This window comes from Phyllopteryx taeniolatus, chromosome 22, assembly GCF_024500385.1.
Source record: "Phyllopteryx taeniolatus isolate TA_2022b chromosome 22, UOR_Ptae_1.2, whole genome shotgun sequence".
In the NCBI taxonomy this organism is placed as follows: domain Eukaryota; kingdom Metazoa; phylum Chordata; class Actinopteri; order Syngnathiformes; family Syngnathidae; genus Phyllopteryx; species Phyllopteryx taeniolatus.
Genome location: NC_084523.1, coordinates 6,928,283 through 6,943,240, shown reverse-complemented (window position 1 = coordinate 6,943,240; position 14,958 = coordinate 6,928,283). Strand labels below are relative to the sequence as shown.

At 44.1% G+C, this 14,958-nt stretch overlaps 3 protein-coding genes across 4 annotated transcripts; 1 reads left to right on the top strand and 2 right to left on the bottom strand.

The window, feature by feature from the left end:
• Positions 1 to 398: 398 nt before the first annotated feature.
• Positions 399 to 4,149, bottom strand: zc3hc1 (zinc finger, C3HC-type containing 1). The gene is made up of 10 exons (XM_061762144.1): positions 3,687 to 4,149; positions 3,172 to 3,273; positions 2,935 to 3,083; positions 2,775 to 2,858; positions 2,559 to 2,686; positions 2,341 to 2,477; positions 1,551 to 1,800; positions 1,315 to 1,479; positions 1,030 to 1,239; positions 399 to 942 (listed from the first exon to the last, which is right to left on the bottom strand). The coding sequence occupies exons 1-10, from the start codon at positions 3,818 to 3,820 to the stop codon at positions 871 to 873; spliced, it is 1,431 nt and encodes a 476-aa protein (XP_061618128.1). The 5' UTR covers positions 3,821 to 4,149; the 3' UTR covers positions 399 to 870.
• A 77-nt stretch (positions 4,150 to 4,226) lies between these two features.
• klhdc10 (kelch domain containing 10) lies at positions 4,227 to 7,623 on the top strand. Its single transcript, XM_061762153.1, has 9 exons — positions 4,227 to 4,441; positions 4,981 to 5,202; positions 5,394 to 5,548; positions 5,616 to 5,764; positions 5,846 to 5,930; positions 5,999 to 6,065; positions 6,135 to 6,182; positions 6,248 to 6,387; positions 6,718 to 7,623. The coding sequence occupies exons 1-9, from the start codon at positions 4,366 to 4,368 to the stop codon at positions 6,925 to 6,927; spliced, it is 1,152 nt and encodes a 383-aa protein (XP_061618137.1). The 5' UTR covers positions 4,227 to 4,365; the 3' UTR covers positions 6,928 to 7,623.
• A 483-nt stretch (positions 7,624 to 8,106) lies between these two features.
• cax1 (cation/H+ exchanger protein 1) lies at positions 8,107 to 14,050 on the bottom strand. Of its 2 annotated transcripts, none has more exons than XM_061762132.1 (20): positions 13,801 to 14,050; positions 12,931 to 13,101; positions 12,730 to 12,869; positions 12,550 to 12,658; positions 12,280 to 12,396; positions 12,140 to 12,201; positions 11,866 to 12,054; positions 11,587 to 11,772; positions 11,427 to 11,526; positions 11,214 to 11,355; positions 10,829 to 11,012; positions 10,660 to 10,759; positions 10,461 to 10,579; positions 10,350 to 10,387; positions 9,225 to 9,478; positions 8,955 to 9,088; positions 8,801 to 8,895; positions 8,641 to 8,719; positions 8,423 to 8,531; positions 8,107 to 8,352 (listed from the first exon to the last, which is right to left on the bottom strand). In XM_061762132.1, exons 1-20 carry the CDS (start codon positions 13,892 to 13,894, stop codon positions 8,279 to 8,281), a joined length of 2,496 nt encoding a protein of 831 aa, XP_061618116.1. In that variant the 5' UTR covers positions 13,895 to 14,050; the 3' UTR covers positions 8,107 to 8,278. The 2 variants fall into 2 exon arrangements, with proteins under 2 accessions (XP_061618116.1, XP_061618117.1); XM_061762133.1 differs by having other exon boundaries at positions 9,351 to 9,478.
• Between the last annotated feature and the right edge of the window lie 908 nt (positions 14,051 to 14,958).

The window sequence follows — 14,958 nt, the reverse complement described above, 5'->3', positions numbered from 1 at the left end:
GCAGAGCAAACAAGACAACGTGATAACGGTGCCAGATGAAACGTGTTACTTTGTTGCAATCTGTTCAAAGACTGTCAGTAATGTCTTACTCATCATAACTTCAATTATCGTTTTAGATTAAGTAAAAACCAAAGTAGATTATACAAATAAAGCTTTGAGAACAATACTAATTCATATTTATTCTTTGATACATACTGCTAAAGACAGTGGTTATCAATATCAAAATCTATTTTATGTGCAGAAAATAGTCTGTAAACATGTCGTCTCTAAATGTCAAACAAAATACGATTTAGGATGTAAAATAGTAATAAAGCATTCCATAAGTTAATTGCATCAAGAGCAATCTGATTCCAATCTATTTGTTAAAGGTTTACAGGAAATTTGAACATTACACGATATTTCAGAGAAGCATTTTATTAACCAACTCATGCAGGATAGTGAAAACTAGATAAGCAATGAGATGTCACAATAAGGCAAATATAAAGTCAAGGCAGCTAAGTCCAAATACACTATGTTCAATGTTCATGGCACACAGTTCATACCTACCTGCAATCATTAGGAGTCAAGTACGGTCTCTCACACACACACACACACACACACACAGTCTTGCTATTTGCGAATTTTAGGTGATATTCGAACACTGTCTCAACACACGTTGAAAGTAAACATTGTCTATCTATCCAGTGTCGAGCCGCTGTGGCTCTTTCTCATCGCCAGGGATTTCCTGTCTTCCACAGATTTTCACATACATCACATTACTAACAAGTATGTTGCGCTCGTATCCAAACAGAGTGATGGGATAAGTTGTTATGACATGATACTATTGCTCATCTTTTCTGTCCAGTGGTGCAATGTTTTGATCAATGCCTTTTACTGAGATGGAGCGGATATCTGCCACTGACGGAATATAGCAAACACCCTTTTGGATCGATCAGGTGGGCCCTGGGAGGACAAGACAGAAGAGGAGAATGTATGATAATGTGCCGAGTCATCTTGGGACAAAGTACACAAGCCTAACATTCGACTTGCCTGTGCTGGACTGCCATCCACTGTGTTTGTGTTCTTTGCAGGCATCAGGAGGTCAAGGGCGGCCTTCCAGCCTTGCTGATGAGGCGCTGGCACAGTGTCTGAAAGAGGCACGGCCTGTGGATCCACATTCTCCTTTCCAACTGCCACCCAGGGACACCAGTCTCTGTGCTGAGCCAGAGGATCGAACGCACTCTTGTGCACAACCTCATCCTAAAAGAGTGAGCGAGTCACTTCATGCAGTCTGGGAACTTTGAGGCAGGGAGTGGGGAAGAGAGAGGAACTTACAGCTAATGAGAGGCACAGACGTTTGGAAGGAAGGGACAGACAGTCACCTTGCCCCCGGCTACGAGTCGCAGTCCTCTTGCCCCTCATCAAGGGACTTGGTGGCTCCTCAACGGGACTAGGCGAGTCTCGACTTCGGGCTCGCAAAGCTACAGGAGTGCCCTCACCCTGCAGAATGGTTTAGAAAGTGTTTATAGCCTGCAGGATGCATTAGTCATTGAATTTCAAAGAAAGCTTGCCTGGTCAGAGCGGCAAGAGTCCTGGCTCCTCAGCTTCATGCGACTTGGAGTGGAAGGAGGCGAGGGAGGGGTTGACTGTTCTCCCAAGCCCTCCTGTGTGGGAGTCGAGGCGGCAGGAGTGCTTGTCGCGTCTGTGCCGGCATCTGCATCACCGCCCACGCACTCCATTTGGTGGAAATTCCACAGGCCGACTTTACGCATACAGTAGGAACAGTTGAGGATGGGCAGTGCAGCGATATGCACGCCCAGGCTGAGGAAACAAAAGAGACAATGTCACATGTAATCCAGCCATTGTAAGCAAGGGAACATATTAGGACTGCAATGATTAATCAAATAACTGAGAACAAAGCTTAAACTAAATCTCTACCGGAAGGATCCTTTTACTACAGATTCAAGCCCCACTTTGTAGAAATAAGTAGGCGTAATGGTGGCGAGCCACAAAGAAAGAGTGCGTAAAAGACAGACAATATTCAAAGTTTGGGATCTTTTCACACTGAATGGACCAAAAAAAAAAAAAAAAAAAAAAAAAAGTTCCTGACCCTCACATGCACGTTATTGTGTTTACCCATTCACTTTCATGGAGGTTTCCATTTGTTGACTGGAACCCAACAGTTTACTGCCACCGAAGAATGCAAACACCATGGAAATCGGACAAGTTTAGGCACCTAACACGTATGTGAATTGTATAAACAGAGTCTGTGTCGCAGTTGGTAGTGGAAAGTCATCGTAAGAAAGGGTGAGGCAGTTCATGGTGTGACTGGCGAACACCGTATAAAAAAGCCACACTCACTTTGCAGCCCAGCCACAGAGAGAAACGATGCACGCAGCCACTTGGACTGCAAAAGGTTCCGAGCATGTGGTTCCCTTTCTTTTTTGTTCCTCCTCTATCAACTGCAGGATAACACTTACAACATCCTCGGTTAAAGACTGCAAAGAAGCACAAGACGTGCACCAGTAACAACAGACAATTCCAGATGATTATTCCCGTCAGGGTCTGTGTTTCTTCACCATTGATTTCAGCAGCTCAGGCTTCATAGATGGAAGCTGCTGTCCAAGCATACACGCGCTCTGAAAACGCTCAATTAAAGAGGCCAAAAGTGCTGAGGGCTCCCCGGCTGTCACAATCCACAACCTCTCTGAAATACAAGATGACATCCAAATTATTTCCAAGTGTGTGGCTAAAATGATGTGTTCAACATTTGCCTAAAAGTCTGGTGTTCTCACCTGGACAAGGAAAGTCAGGCCAGGGACAAAACTTCTCGTGTTTCGTCTGAAGCTGCCTAGACAGCTCTGCAATGCGTGATTCATCTAATCAAAGAGATAAAAGCGTCACCTCCAAGCCACAAATTAAAAGCATGTTTGACCTCAGAGTCCCGCGGCTTACATTTGTCATATAACGTGAGTTGAAGTGATGCGCTGAGGAACGCCTGGCAGCTGGAGCACTTGAGCATGTCGTGGGCAACGTTGATCCAGCCGTAGCGGGCGCACATGAGAGGCGACAGCGCACGGGGCTTCGCCGCCCATTTCAAACAGTGTTCATGCTCAGGAAAACTTGCTCTGATACGCTGATTTACTGTTGTAATGTTTAAAACTTTAATTTTCAGATCACAAAAAGGATATGGAGTATGACTGCACTCTACTGAAAAAGGCCTCTTTGTTGGTTGCCTCACAAGGTGATGGACTGTTGCTACTGACTTCTGGATCTTTTGTATCTCCTTGCCCACTACAATGACACAAAAGGTAATGAATGTGCAGTTTTATAATTGAAACATTTAAATACAGAAGGAATGCTTGATGCAGCCCTTCCAACATGAAAAGAAAGGCACTTGTCTTCTAATCTGAATTTGAACATCAGTGCTGGTATTTTCTCTGTCAGTCCCCAATCCCTCATAACTAATAGCATGTATAGGAGAGATAACAAGAGCTTAGCAACACACTTCACGCAAGAGGATGACATAATGTGTGCACAAAATATATGAGAGACGACAGATGATCTACAAGCTCCCATATCTGAAGACGCCTCTCTTCGTGCTCCTTATTTTACAGAGCTGCCATGCTTCCACTTAGCTAACAAGATTAGCTGAAACGCAGCACAACTAAGTCGTGAAAAAAGGTCAATGTTGTTTTTCAACGCACCTGTGGGTACCGGTGCCGGCTGGCGAGACCCCCTCGTTGAGAATTTCGCGGATTTTCTCCGGGGACGTGATGGAAGATTTGTTTTGAGTCGAGTTGCCGACGCGATCCCCGCGACTGCTACCGAGGGCCGCCATGTTGGGCTTAGTCTTCTTCTTCTGCTCATTCAATGGAGTTTAGCAAACGACCTTTGGGCGCATTACCGCCACCTAGCAACACTGCAAGACCACCACAGTTTATCGGACATTATCGGGCATTTTGGCGCTGCTAGTAAGGTGCCGCAGGCTACTAGTGCATGACATATGTTAGGAGTGTTACTATTGCAGCACGGTAATGTGGGCTTAAGCTGGCACTAGTAGCGGAAAAAAAGAATCACTCGTAAGACACAGTCATTCTACTAGTGCGCTGGATTGTCTCACTAGTGAGTACAGAAAACTTTTTCAAGTTAGGAAAAGGCAGGAAAAACTTGTTTTGGAGGCCATTGACCCGCCTCCCAATGACGCATCATTCAAAGAACGCGTCCTCTGATTGGCCGAGGCCCTCGCGTAAGATGAGTGTATGGCTTCAAACCTACTGGGGTTGCGCCGCTATCATTTATCAACATGTCTCCCGGCCACTTTAGGAGCAGCTGTTTTTCCTCGGTGTGATGTTGTGAGGGAGGCCGCGCTAGAACTGGGACAAGATGACGGACGCCCAAGGCGATCGCTGTCCGGACCAGTTGAATAAATTCGAGAAGCTGACAGGCAGGCCGCTGCACGGTGAGTAGACGCCAGCAGATCGATCAACAACATTAGCTTGCATGCTAATGATGGCTACCTCGCTGCTGTCACCGGTTGGTTTACAAAAAAAATAATACATAAATAAAAAATAAAAAACGGTGTGTGGGGGTGGGGGGAAGCAGGCACGCAGGTCACCGCTATTCATTAATTCACCAACGTTATTTAAGCGAGTGAGTGCTAAAGCTAAGCTAGCATCTCCAGATTACCCAGCTTGTTTTTTTTTTTACCCGTTGAAAATTTTATTTATTTATTTTTAAAGTGACATGACAACCTCTGTAGTGGACAATATATCGTTATTGGGGTGTTTAGGTAGTTAATTGAGCAAGTTATTCCTGGAGCAAAATGGCATTTTCAGGTTTACAGGTAACTATACACTCCTGGACACTTCATTAGGTACATCTGATCTTGCCCATCCCTACAAGTGTCAATCAAAACAGAGCATCATCAGCATCATCATCCTTGTAAAGGTACAGTCAGTGTCTTGAATCAATGTGTATGTTTATTTGCGTCCTCCTTAGGCCGTCGTACTCCCCCCGCCCGCAGTGGCCACCGCTGCGTTGCCGACAACACCAACCTCTACGTGTTCGGGGGGTACAACCCGGACTACGACGAGTCAGGGGGCTCCGAGAACGAGGACTACCCGCTGTTCCGGGAGCTGTGGAGGTACCACTTCGCCACGGGCCGATGGCAGCAGATTCAAACAGAGGGCTACGTGCCCACGGAGCTGGCCTCCATGTCAGGTGAAACAAAACACAAAATATCAATAGTACAAGTATGAATAAGCAGACTCAACTATCAGTACTCGGTATTGGTGAGAATTCAAATGTACGTACTTGGACTCTGTCTGAAAAAAGTATCGGTGCATCCCCAGTATGAGGGAGTGCCTCATTTTATTTCACTTTTAAAGTTTAGCACTGTTTCGTCACTGCAGCTGTGTTGCACGGTAACAATCTGCTGGTGTTTGGCGGCACCGGGATCCCCTTCGGCGAGAACAACGGCAACGACGTCCACGTTTGCAATGTCAAGTACAAGCGGTGGTCGCTGCTCAACTGTCGCGGGAAGAAGCCCAACAGAATCTATGGACAGGTAATATTACAAGCCCACATCCAAGGCTAATTGATCAAGATTAAACAGTTTGTCATCCCTTATCCAGGCCATGGTCATCATAAATGGCTTTCTTTACGTGTTCGGGGGGACAACGGGCTACATATACAGCACAGACCTGCACAGGCTGGACCTGACCACCAGGGAGTGGATCCACCTCAAGCCCAACAACCCCCCAGATGACCTACCCGAGGAACGGTATGGTATCAAATTTCCTTTAAAGATCAACCGCGCCACAAGTCTTGTCAGCGTTATGAAACAGTTGACATGCTGTCACAGGTACAGACACGAAATAGCACAGGACGGACAGAGGATCTACATCTTGGGAGGTGGGACCTCCTGGACATCTTACCCTCTGGACAAGGTACTTGGAAAACACCAAAATGTTATCAAACCATTGATCTCGATATATTATTTTGTTGTGTGTGGCAGATTCACGCATATAATCTAGAGACCAATTCCTGGGAGGAGATTGCAACAAAACCTCATGACAAAATAGGTTTGTGTTCTACTGTAACATCATTTCACTGCAGACATTTTGTATTTAACCAAGTATATCCTCTAACAGGGTTTCCCGCGCCTAGAAGATGTCACAGTTGTGTCCAAATACGAAATGGTAAATGCACACATACCAATCTGAACCCCGAGACCATTTTACGTGAGCATTTCACTCCCTTCTAGATGTATTTATCTGTGGCGGCTACAATGGCGAGTTGATATTGGCTGACCTGTGGAAGATCAACTTGCACACGTTCCAGTGGAGCAAGCTGCCCGCCGTGATGCCCGAACCGGCCTACTTCCACTGCGCCGCCGTGACGCCGGTGGGTATGATGCTAGCGTAATCTGTTGAGCTATCACAACATACAAACTAAATGAGAAGAGGAATTGGCTCCTGTACATAAGACCCACTTTGCTAAAATCTCAGCTAGTTAGCAGGCACAGCAACAAAGATATAGAGAAGCAGTGGTCACTTTTTGCTAGGCGGAATTTCTGGGTCACGCAAATAAAAAAAATCATTGTTTATATCAATCAGGCTTACGATGTACTTTCCTTGGCTATGCCGACATGTGGCAGAAAAAACAACAGAGAGAAGAGATTATATTAACTATAAAATTATACTCCCCCCCCCCCCCCCCCACCCTTCTGTGCAGACGGGGTGTATGTACATCCACGGTGGCGTGGTGAACATCCACGAGAACAAGAGGACCGGATCCCTCTTCAAGATCTGGCTGGCTGTGCCCAGCCTGCTGGAGCGGTGCTGGGAGAGGCTCCTCCAGGCCTTCCCCCACCTCGCCAACTTGTCCACCATGCAGTTGCTCAACCTGGGGCTCACACAGGAACTGATTGAGCGCTTAAAATAACAAACTTGGACCGCCAAGGAGTGAAAGGAGTCATTCCTTCTCTGCCAAATACTATGGGATGCCTTCTTTTGGCCCATTTTTCATGATTTTTTTATTTTTTTGCACTAAACGTGATCATTATGAAAATTATGGATTTCCTCTCTTTGCCATCCTGCATAGGACAAGTTGCCTTTTTTTCCGCTTCTCATCCCGTCATCATCAGTTGGAATTACTTTACTTTGCCAAATAATGACTTGCTTCTCAAATTTAAAAAACTAAACAATTAAATCCAGTACTGTATTACACTTGTAATACTGAAAAGACTGTGCAGAGGATGGAGCATGTATATTTATTGGAAGAACTCGCACACACCATCTTGCATTGATTTTTAGTTTTCAAAGCGGCACACTTTTTTGTTTTTTTGCTTACGAACTTATTAACCATCACTCACATTACATGTAATTTAAGCAGATGTTGCTCCCTCTTTTGGAAGATGTGTAATTATTGAAGGGGAGTACATTTTAATTTCCCCCCATAACCGTGTATGCCGAGAGGGGATTTAAAAATGCATTAGGGAACAGTTAAGATCTGGAATTTGTTGCATACTTGCAACACGTGCATTTGTTTTTCTTTAAGTCACATGTCACTGTGAATTTGGTGCTCCATTAGAAATCAATTTTAAATGCTTTTATCTGAATAAAGTATAACGGTCTCTCAGACGTTGAAATTGTTGACTTTGCACGGGGGGGTGGGGGGGGGGGTTGCGCCAACATGCAGTGCCTTGAAATATTAAGACGGTTTAAATGGGGTTACAGCAGTGTAACAAGAGCACAGTTGTAAGTGCTTACATTTGTTTAGTGTAAAAGTTTTACAAATCTTTTAGTTATATTAGTGCAAGGTACTAATTATATTTATTTGATACAATGTATCCTACTATTCATATTAAATTCACGGTAGGATCTTCTGATTGTGCATCAACAGACGCACACGAAATTAAATTGTTTGCTGCATGTCTTTGCTTTTAGGTTTATTCTGAAAAAGAACTGTACTTGCAGCTGACTTACTTCACTAAACAGTGAGCGTTGTAATTGTGTACACAAAAGGCTCCTCTGACTATTGTGTTGCGTTGTCAATAAAGTAAAGTTGAGTCTAGAACTCTCATACTTGGCTTGGCTAAATCTAATATTCGTAGCGGATGAATAATTTTTTATTGATTTTATTGAGCACATTTTACAAAGAACCAACAATAAATAGCAAAAATCTACATCTAAATGCAAAGGCAAGATGTGTAACTTTCATAATTAGAAATTATTTTAATTCTTCCATAGTATATTTGATTGGATTTTTTTTTTCTTTTTAGCTAGCTAGCAGATTAACAAGAGCGTGGGGAAGGAGCAAAGAAATAAAGAGCCAGAACGATGAGGTAGACCACCACCAGAGCAGTGCCTACAAACAAAGAATATGTTTTAATATTACTCCACATATTTATTTATTTTTTTTTAAAAAGCAGACTTACCCTGAAAGTAGTCACACTTTCCATCCATGAAGATATAGTTGACCAGAATGACACTGAAGATGCTCGCCCAGAGATGGATGTCACTGAACAGCAGCACAAATCCCACATCCTGTACACAAACTATACAATGTAAAATACAGCCACTATAATAAACATATCAGCACTACTGAACAATACAGCACTTGTATTGAATATCAATGAAGAGTGAATTTACTTACGTAGAATGCATTGAAGAGGATGAGTAGTGGGATTTGAATCATGCACACCTGCACTGCAATACAGCTTCCCACTTCCAGACTGACATGCAGCAAAAAATGGAAAGTATGAAACATGTTTATGGAACATAACCACTTGTTGTGCATGTGATTAGTGAAGTACCTCAAACTGATATTATTCTGCAGTGCAAACTGAATCCCGTTGACAATCTCGGGAAGCTCGGGCACCATCGCCAACACCGTCACGCCAATGAAGTACTACGGAAGTTGCGATGTCAAATAAAAAAGCTGGAAAAAAATGGCTGAGTTTTTAGTACCTGGGAGATGGACGAGTGAGTCAGCATGGGCTCGATGTTGTTTGTGCTGAGGTCAGCACAGCAGGCCATCAGCACCGTGGCGACGATAAGCACGGCGAGCGCCCTCCACCGCGACCAGTGGACCACATGGTGACCTGTGTGATGCATGGATGTTGGGATCTGAGGCCTCCACATTAGGCACTTACCTGCCTTCTACCTCACTTGTATGCTTTAATACTTATGTACTTTTTTGTGACCCACATGCATGAAAAAGGAGCATGCACAACACACCTGTGGCAACGTGGCTGGGGGAGACGATGCTGGCATTAATGCACGAGTTGGCGGCGAGGAGTGGGCCAGCGGCACCCTCACCAGCTCGGGGGAGGGCGGCGGCGCCCTCATCGATCGCGTACTGACCGTGGGCGTGGCCACCTTGGCCGTCACTGATGTGGATGTCGTAGATGTGCGAGTGGGTTTTTAGCGTGAAGACCAGGCCGATGAGGTAGGCGGCAGGCAGCAGTACGGAGATGGTGTAAACCAGAGGCCTGGGATCACATTGACATTCAACATCATCATGTGTTATTTCCAACAACAGTTCAAATATACAGTTGCAAGAGAAAGTCTGTGAACTCTTTGGAATTAGCTGGATTTCTTCACAAATTGGTCATTAAATTAAATCTGATCTTCATCCAAGATCGTTCTCTTGGATTTCAATCTGGTTAAAGTCAGGACTCTGATTGGGCCACTCAGGTCTATTCTCTTCTTAAATTGTTGGGAACTTCGGAATTATTTTTTTTATCGTCAATGATAGCAATGTGTCCAGGCCCTGAGATAGCAAAGCTATCCTAAACAATGATGCCCACTCTACCATACGTCACATGAGGAGGTTTTGATGGTGGTCTGCTATGCCTTTTTTTTTTTTTCCTCCATACATAACTTTCCGAGTTCCTTCCAAACAACACAACTTCAGTTTCATCTGCCAGTAGGGCTGTGGAACATTCCAGCACTCTTTGCAAACATTAAAGCCCCATTTTTTTGGACAGCAATGAGATCCATTCTTGTTCAGTGTCTTCGGTATCGTAGATTTGTCAACAGAGATGTCAGAAAGTCTTTAGCAAGTTTAACCAACACCTCCAATCTTGTCACATTGATTGAATTCTAGGTTGGCTGACAGCTGACTCTGATTAGCTCTTGGAGAAGCGTTCACATATTGTACTTTTTCCGCCATGCACTGTGAATGTTTACATGGTGTCTATATAAATTTTTTTTGGTGTGGTATTAGTTTAAGCAGACTGCAAGTCCATTGACGTGACTTAGATGAAGACCAGATCACATTTAATGACCTATGTATGCATAAATCAGGTCATTCCAAAGTGTTCACATTCTTCTTTTTGTAACTGCAACATCTGGACTTACTCTATATGCGTCATAATCAACTGGGGGTCCATTTTAGTCTACAAGAAAAGACAAAAAGTAAGACATCCAGTTGTTAAGAAGCATTCATTTTAGGAATCACCAGCAGCCGACCATGTCGTAGTGACAGTCTTTGCACACAAACGGCACGCTGGTGTTCCCGGGAATGTTGGAGCAGCTCTCGCACACCAGGCTGCCAAAGGTCTTGGAGAAGAGAGTGGGAGCAAAAACACCTGGGGAAAAAAAAAAAAAGAAAACTGCTTTTACCCTTGAAATAAAGTGCATGTATATAATGGCTATATTCCACACATACCTCCTATGGATATGAAGAGCAACGATGAGCTCACACCGGCTGAGCGGCTGTTAAATTGCTGCTCTCTGTGTTTAATGCCGCCAATAATCATGCAGATGCCCTGTGTAGGCGACATGATTTGTTCATTCACATGACTTTGAGACCATCCAGACTACGGCAGGACGCTTACGGGTATGAAGAGGATGCAGCCCAGCAGTGTGCCAGTGAGGGCGGCCTTGACAACCTCCTCGTAGCACTTGGAGGCGGCGCGGTGCCCCTGCAAGAGCGCCGTGATGTAGAAGGTCATCTCGGTGATGGAGCCAAATGTGGCGTTCACTACCGCGCCCACGGCAAAGTTGCTCTGAGCTGAAATGCTGCGGAACACCCCCAACACACACACACACACACACACACACAGATTCTTAATATTGTGCTATGCTATGAGGGGTAAATAAATGAAAAGCACTTTTTTTGTGTAATAGAATAACTCAAGCTTATTCCATAGGACGGACTTTGGGATCTGTTGAGCAGCAACTACTTTTTAAATATGCTGAACATAAAAATAACAAAGTTACCTGGCGATGCCCATGCCGATGTAGTAGGACAGCGGAATGATGGACGTGATGGCTGTGGCAAACTTGGTCTCTGAACTGAAGTATTTGTGGTTCTGGTCAGCGTAGCCGATAATCAATGTGATAATTACCAAGGGGAGAAGATCTGTAAGGCAGCACGGATGTAAGGAGAATAAAATAGAACACTAAGTTTGTTTAGACCTTCTCCAACAATACTTAGTGCAAAGATGTTGATCCCTTGCACGGTGTATTTGTAGTAATAAACGTTGACGGCACGGTAGCAGCACAAGATGACTTTCGCCTCACACCGGAGCGTCTGAAAAAAACCAAAGTAACTACAACTGACTTCTCCCGATTCCAGAGAATTCCTCGTTACCATTTCCAGAGCGTGTATGTGCACATCCTCAGGTGCCATGAGGAGGATGATGGTGAGCGTGCGGGCGTTCATCTTGGAGACGGGGATGGTGAACACCAGCAGCCAGGAGAAGACGCAGGCCACGACATGCACCACCGCCAGGACGGGATAGCCCAGGAGCAGCCACACGTAGGTACTCACGCGACACTGCGTGGGTTTAAATTAGGGCTGCAGCTCGCAAATATTTCAGAATATTGTAGGTTGAAATAAAATGTAAGCTCTGTCTGTCTATTTCCTCACCCAATGTTTACGCCTAGTCCTAACTGATAGTTCTGGCAAAGGCATCTCAATGGGTAAAGGGGAGGACATCAGAAGAGGCCTCGAGTCCTTTTCCATGACAATGTCCTTGCTGTCCTCAGTGTCCCTCTCTTCAGGAATGACCTCACACCTCGGGGGCTTCACTGTGGATCTTTTTATCAAGTCAGCATCCTGGGATTAAGAAACATACTGCACCTAATTTGGATCATGCATATCAACCCACGTGGAAATTTAGGGAGACTTCTGAGCATCTTACCTTCTCCACCGACTTCCCAAAGGGCCAAATAAAGTACCAGGCCAACTTTAAACACAATTTTCCTTATAAAGGGGGGGAAAATGCAGAAATGATTATTGCTCCACAAAGAAACTGAGCGGTCCAGAGCAGACAATACCAACCATACGGGGCGCCGATGATTGTCAGAAACATCACAGGACAAATGAGGAGATAGGTCAAAGACATCCACCATCCGAATAAAATCACATAAACAATGTTCCCAAAGGTCACCATGGAGCCTGGAAGACACCAAAGTGTATGTCCTTAGCAAATCTGTTGCGAAATAACAACTATTCAGAACAGCAGTCAGTATAAATTTAAAAAGGCAGTTTTGTTTCATTACAGCTGATATATTGTATTGCATCAGATTGTGCTGAATGAATTCAAACGACCTTCTTGGGGCTTGACGATGCTCAGGTCTGAGTAGAGCTCTTTGACCACGTCTGATCGGTCTTTGATGGGCCTCTCTGTGACATTGCCTTTCCACTTTCGGAAGCCAAACTACAAAAAATATCATCTTTATATGACAAAGGTTGCCTTGACAGTAAAAGGTGAAACTATGGGCTGCTTACCTTGTAATTGTTGGCCTCCCTGTGCGCCTCCACCTCATTCTCAGCCCTGATGGTGGTCTTGGTGGTGCTTTCACGCCAACCATCCTCACCGTAGCGTGACGACGTGGAGCGTGCAGAGTTTCCATGTGCTCCCGTGCAAGCTGCGTTAAAATAATTTCCTCAAGACTTGTCCAAATGCCAGGTGAGAGTGCAAGGCCTCACCTCTATGCACAGCGAGGAAACACTTGGGCGTGTAGTGGCAGAAATGGTTGGAGGACGCGTCAGGTAAGGGGGTTTCGGCGGCGGTGACGGTGAGCTCTGGCTCGACGCAGCGGCACTCGGTTTGGGACAGCAGCTGTGGAAACCGGTGATTCGGCTCCGGATCGTGGTTCTCTGGATGGAGAGAGGAAACATGAAAGTCGCAAAGGGGCGTGGTTGTCCCATACAAATGGGTGTGACTAACAACAACCTCCTGAGAGTCATGCATGACACACACACAGAATGAGGCAGGGCGACTGATCCCATTATCTATGCATTGTTGCAACACATGAAATGAATAAATTGCCATTGACGCTATGTGCCAAAAAAGGCGGGAACATGAAGACACCAATACAACATTTTAGCAATTAAATGCAAAAATGTCAATAGTTACTTAACAAACTTGACTCGTATATCATCATATTTCATTCACACAAGAACAACAATGACAAACACAACATTTAAGCTTAAATGTCCCTTTGCTCTTTCATTTGAAAGTTTCATCTTTGGCCCACACTCAGTTCGAGCAATACATACAAAATGAAGTTTGTGAAGATGTTCACACACAAATGAACATGTCAAACCAAACATGCCGTGTCAATTTTCAACCTAAATAGATGAAATCTAGTGACAAAGTTCATATTCCAGTTCAGGTTTTGTCCCACAGGTGAATTTGATTACACACTAACAGACACAACAATGAGGCCCCCCCCCCCCCCCCACACACACACACAAATCAAAATAATAATAATAAATCCTCGATAATAACTACAAATGTAACATGTTGTGAACGCTAGGCCCAAACTAAACGAATATAAAAGGTTGTCGTCTCACCTGTGGAGTCCAGCGTGGATCTCCTTCTCCTCAGGCTCTCCTGGTCACCTGCTGCTGCTGCTAAGGACACAGGCGTGGACTTGGTGAGGGACATGTCCACCTTCAGCCGGCTGTCATCCGTCCAAATGAATCGCTTCTCTTTCCTCCCCTACTGTGCTGCTCGGTGCTTGCTTGTCCCCAACACGCTGCGTTTTACTCCTATCAGAAACAACAAAACACTGATGAGGGAGAGAAGGGGAGGAGGAGGAAGAGGGGGAGGGGGAGGGGGTTATGCTAACCAGATGTGTGATGCTAACTAAGCAAGCTGTGGAAATCTGTATTAAAAAGAAATAAAATTTGAAAACAAATTTTCATTGTTGTCTTGTTTTCCTTACGTACTTATATGATTTGGTCGGACCCTTAATATTTTGTTTAAAAAAAAAAAAAAGGAGTACATTTGAGTTATAAAAAAATTTAAACGGAAATGGATCCGTTTTTTTTTTTTTTGTACTGTGTAAGTAGAAAAAAGTATTTCAAAAGTTTTACATTTTTAAAACTATCCAAAAAGCATTTGAGTCGCACTTTAAATTGCGAACTTTGGCTACGCCCCTTAGTGGATAAATCATCTTCATCGCAATGCACAGCTGATTCATCATCATCATCATCATCATCATCATTTTCATTCAAGTCTGGGTTAGGGTTAGTAAGTGTAGACTTTATAATGAAATTAGTTAATGTACGTATGTTTACTTGTGTGTTTGCAATGTGTCTTCGGTATTAAATTATAGGGGGGCGGGAATCCTTTTGAGGGGTGAAGTCGTTGGGGCGTAAACCAGGTATTTTGCGAGGTGTGCATTCCAATCATAACTGTAAATATAATAAAAAAAATACTTTCCTTTTCTTATAAGCCTAGGCGACTTGGTCCCACAGCTGAAATAATGAATTAATAAAAAATGTGTAGTGACATATAGGAAAGCATAATATCAAAACAAAGTGGCTGCATTATAAAATGACTGAAAAAGCTTGATTCCCCCCCCCCACACACACACATTTCTCATCAGGTACTATACCGTGCTAAATTTGGTAAATATACCCCTAAAAATACCACTATGCCAATTTTGACGCCCCAAAAAATGCAAAATATTAAAATATAACATCTATTAATGTCTATGCACAAAT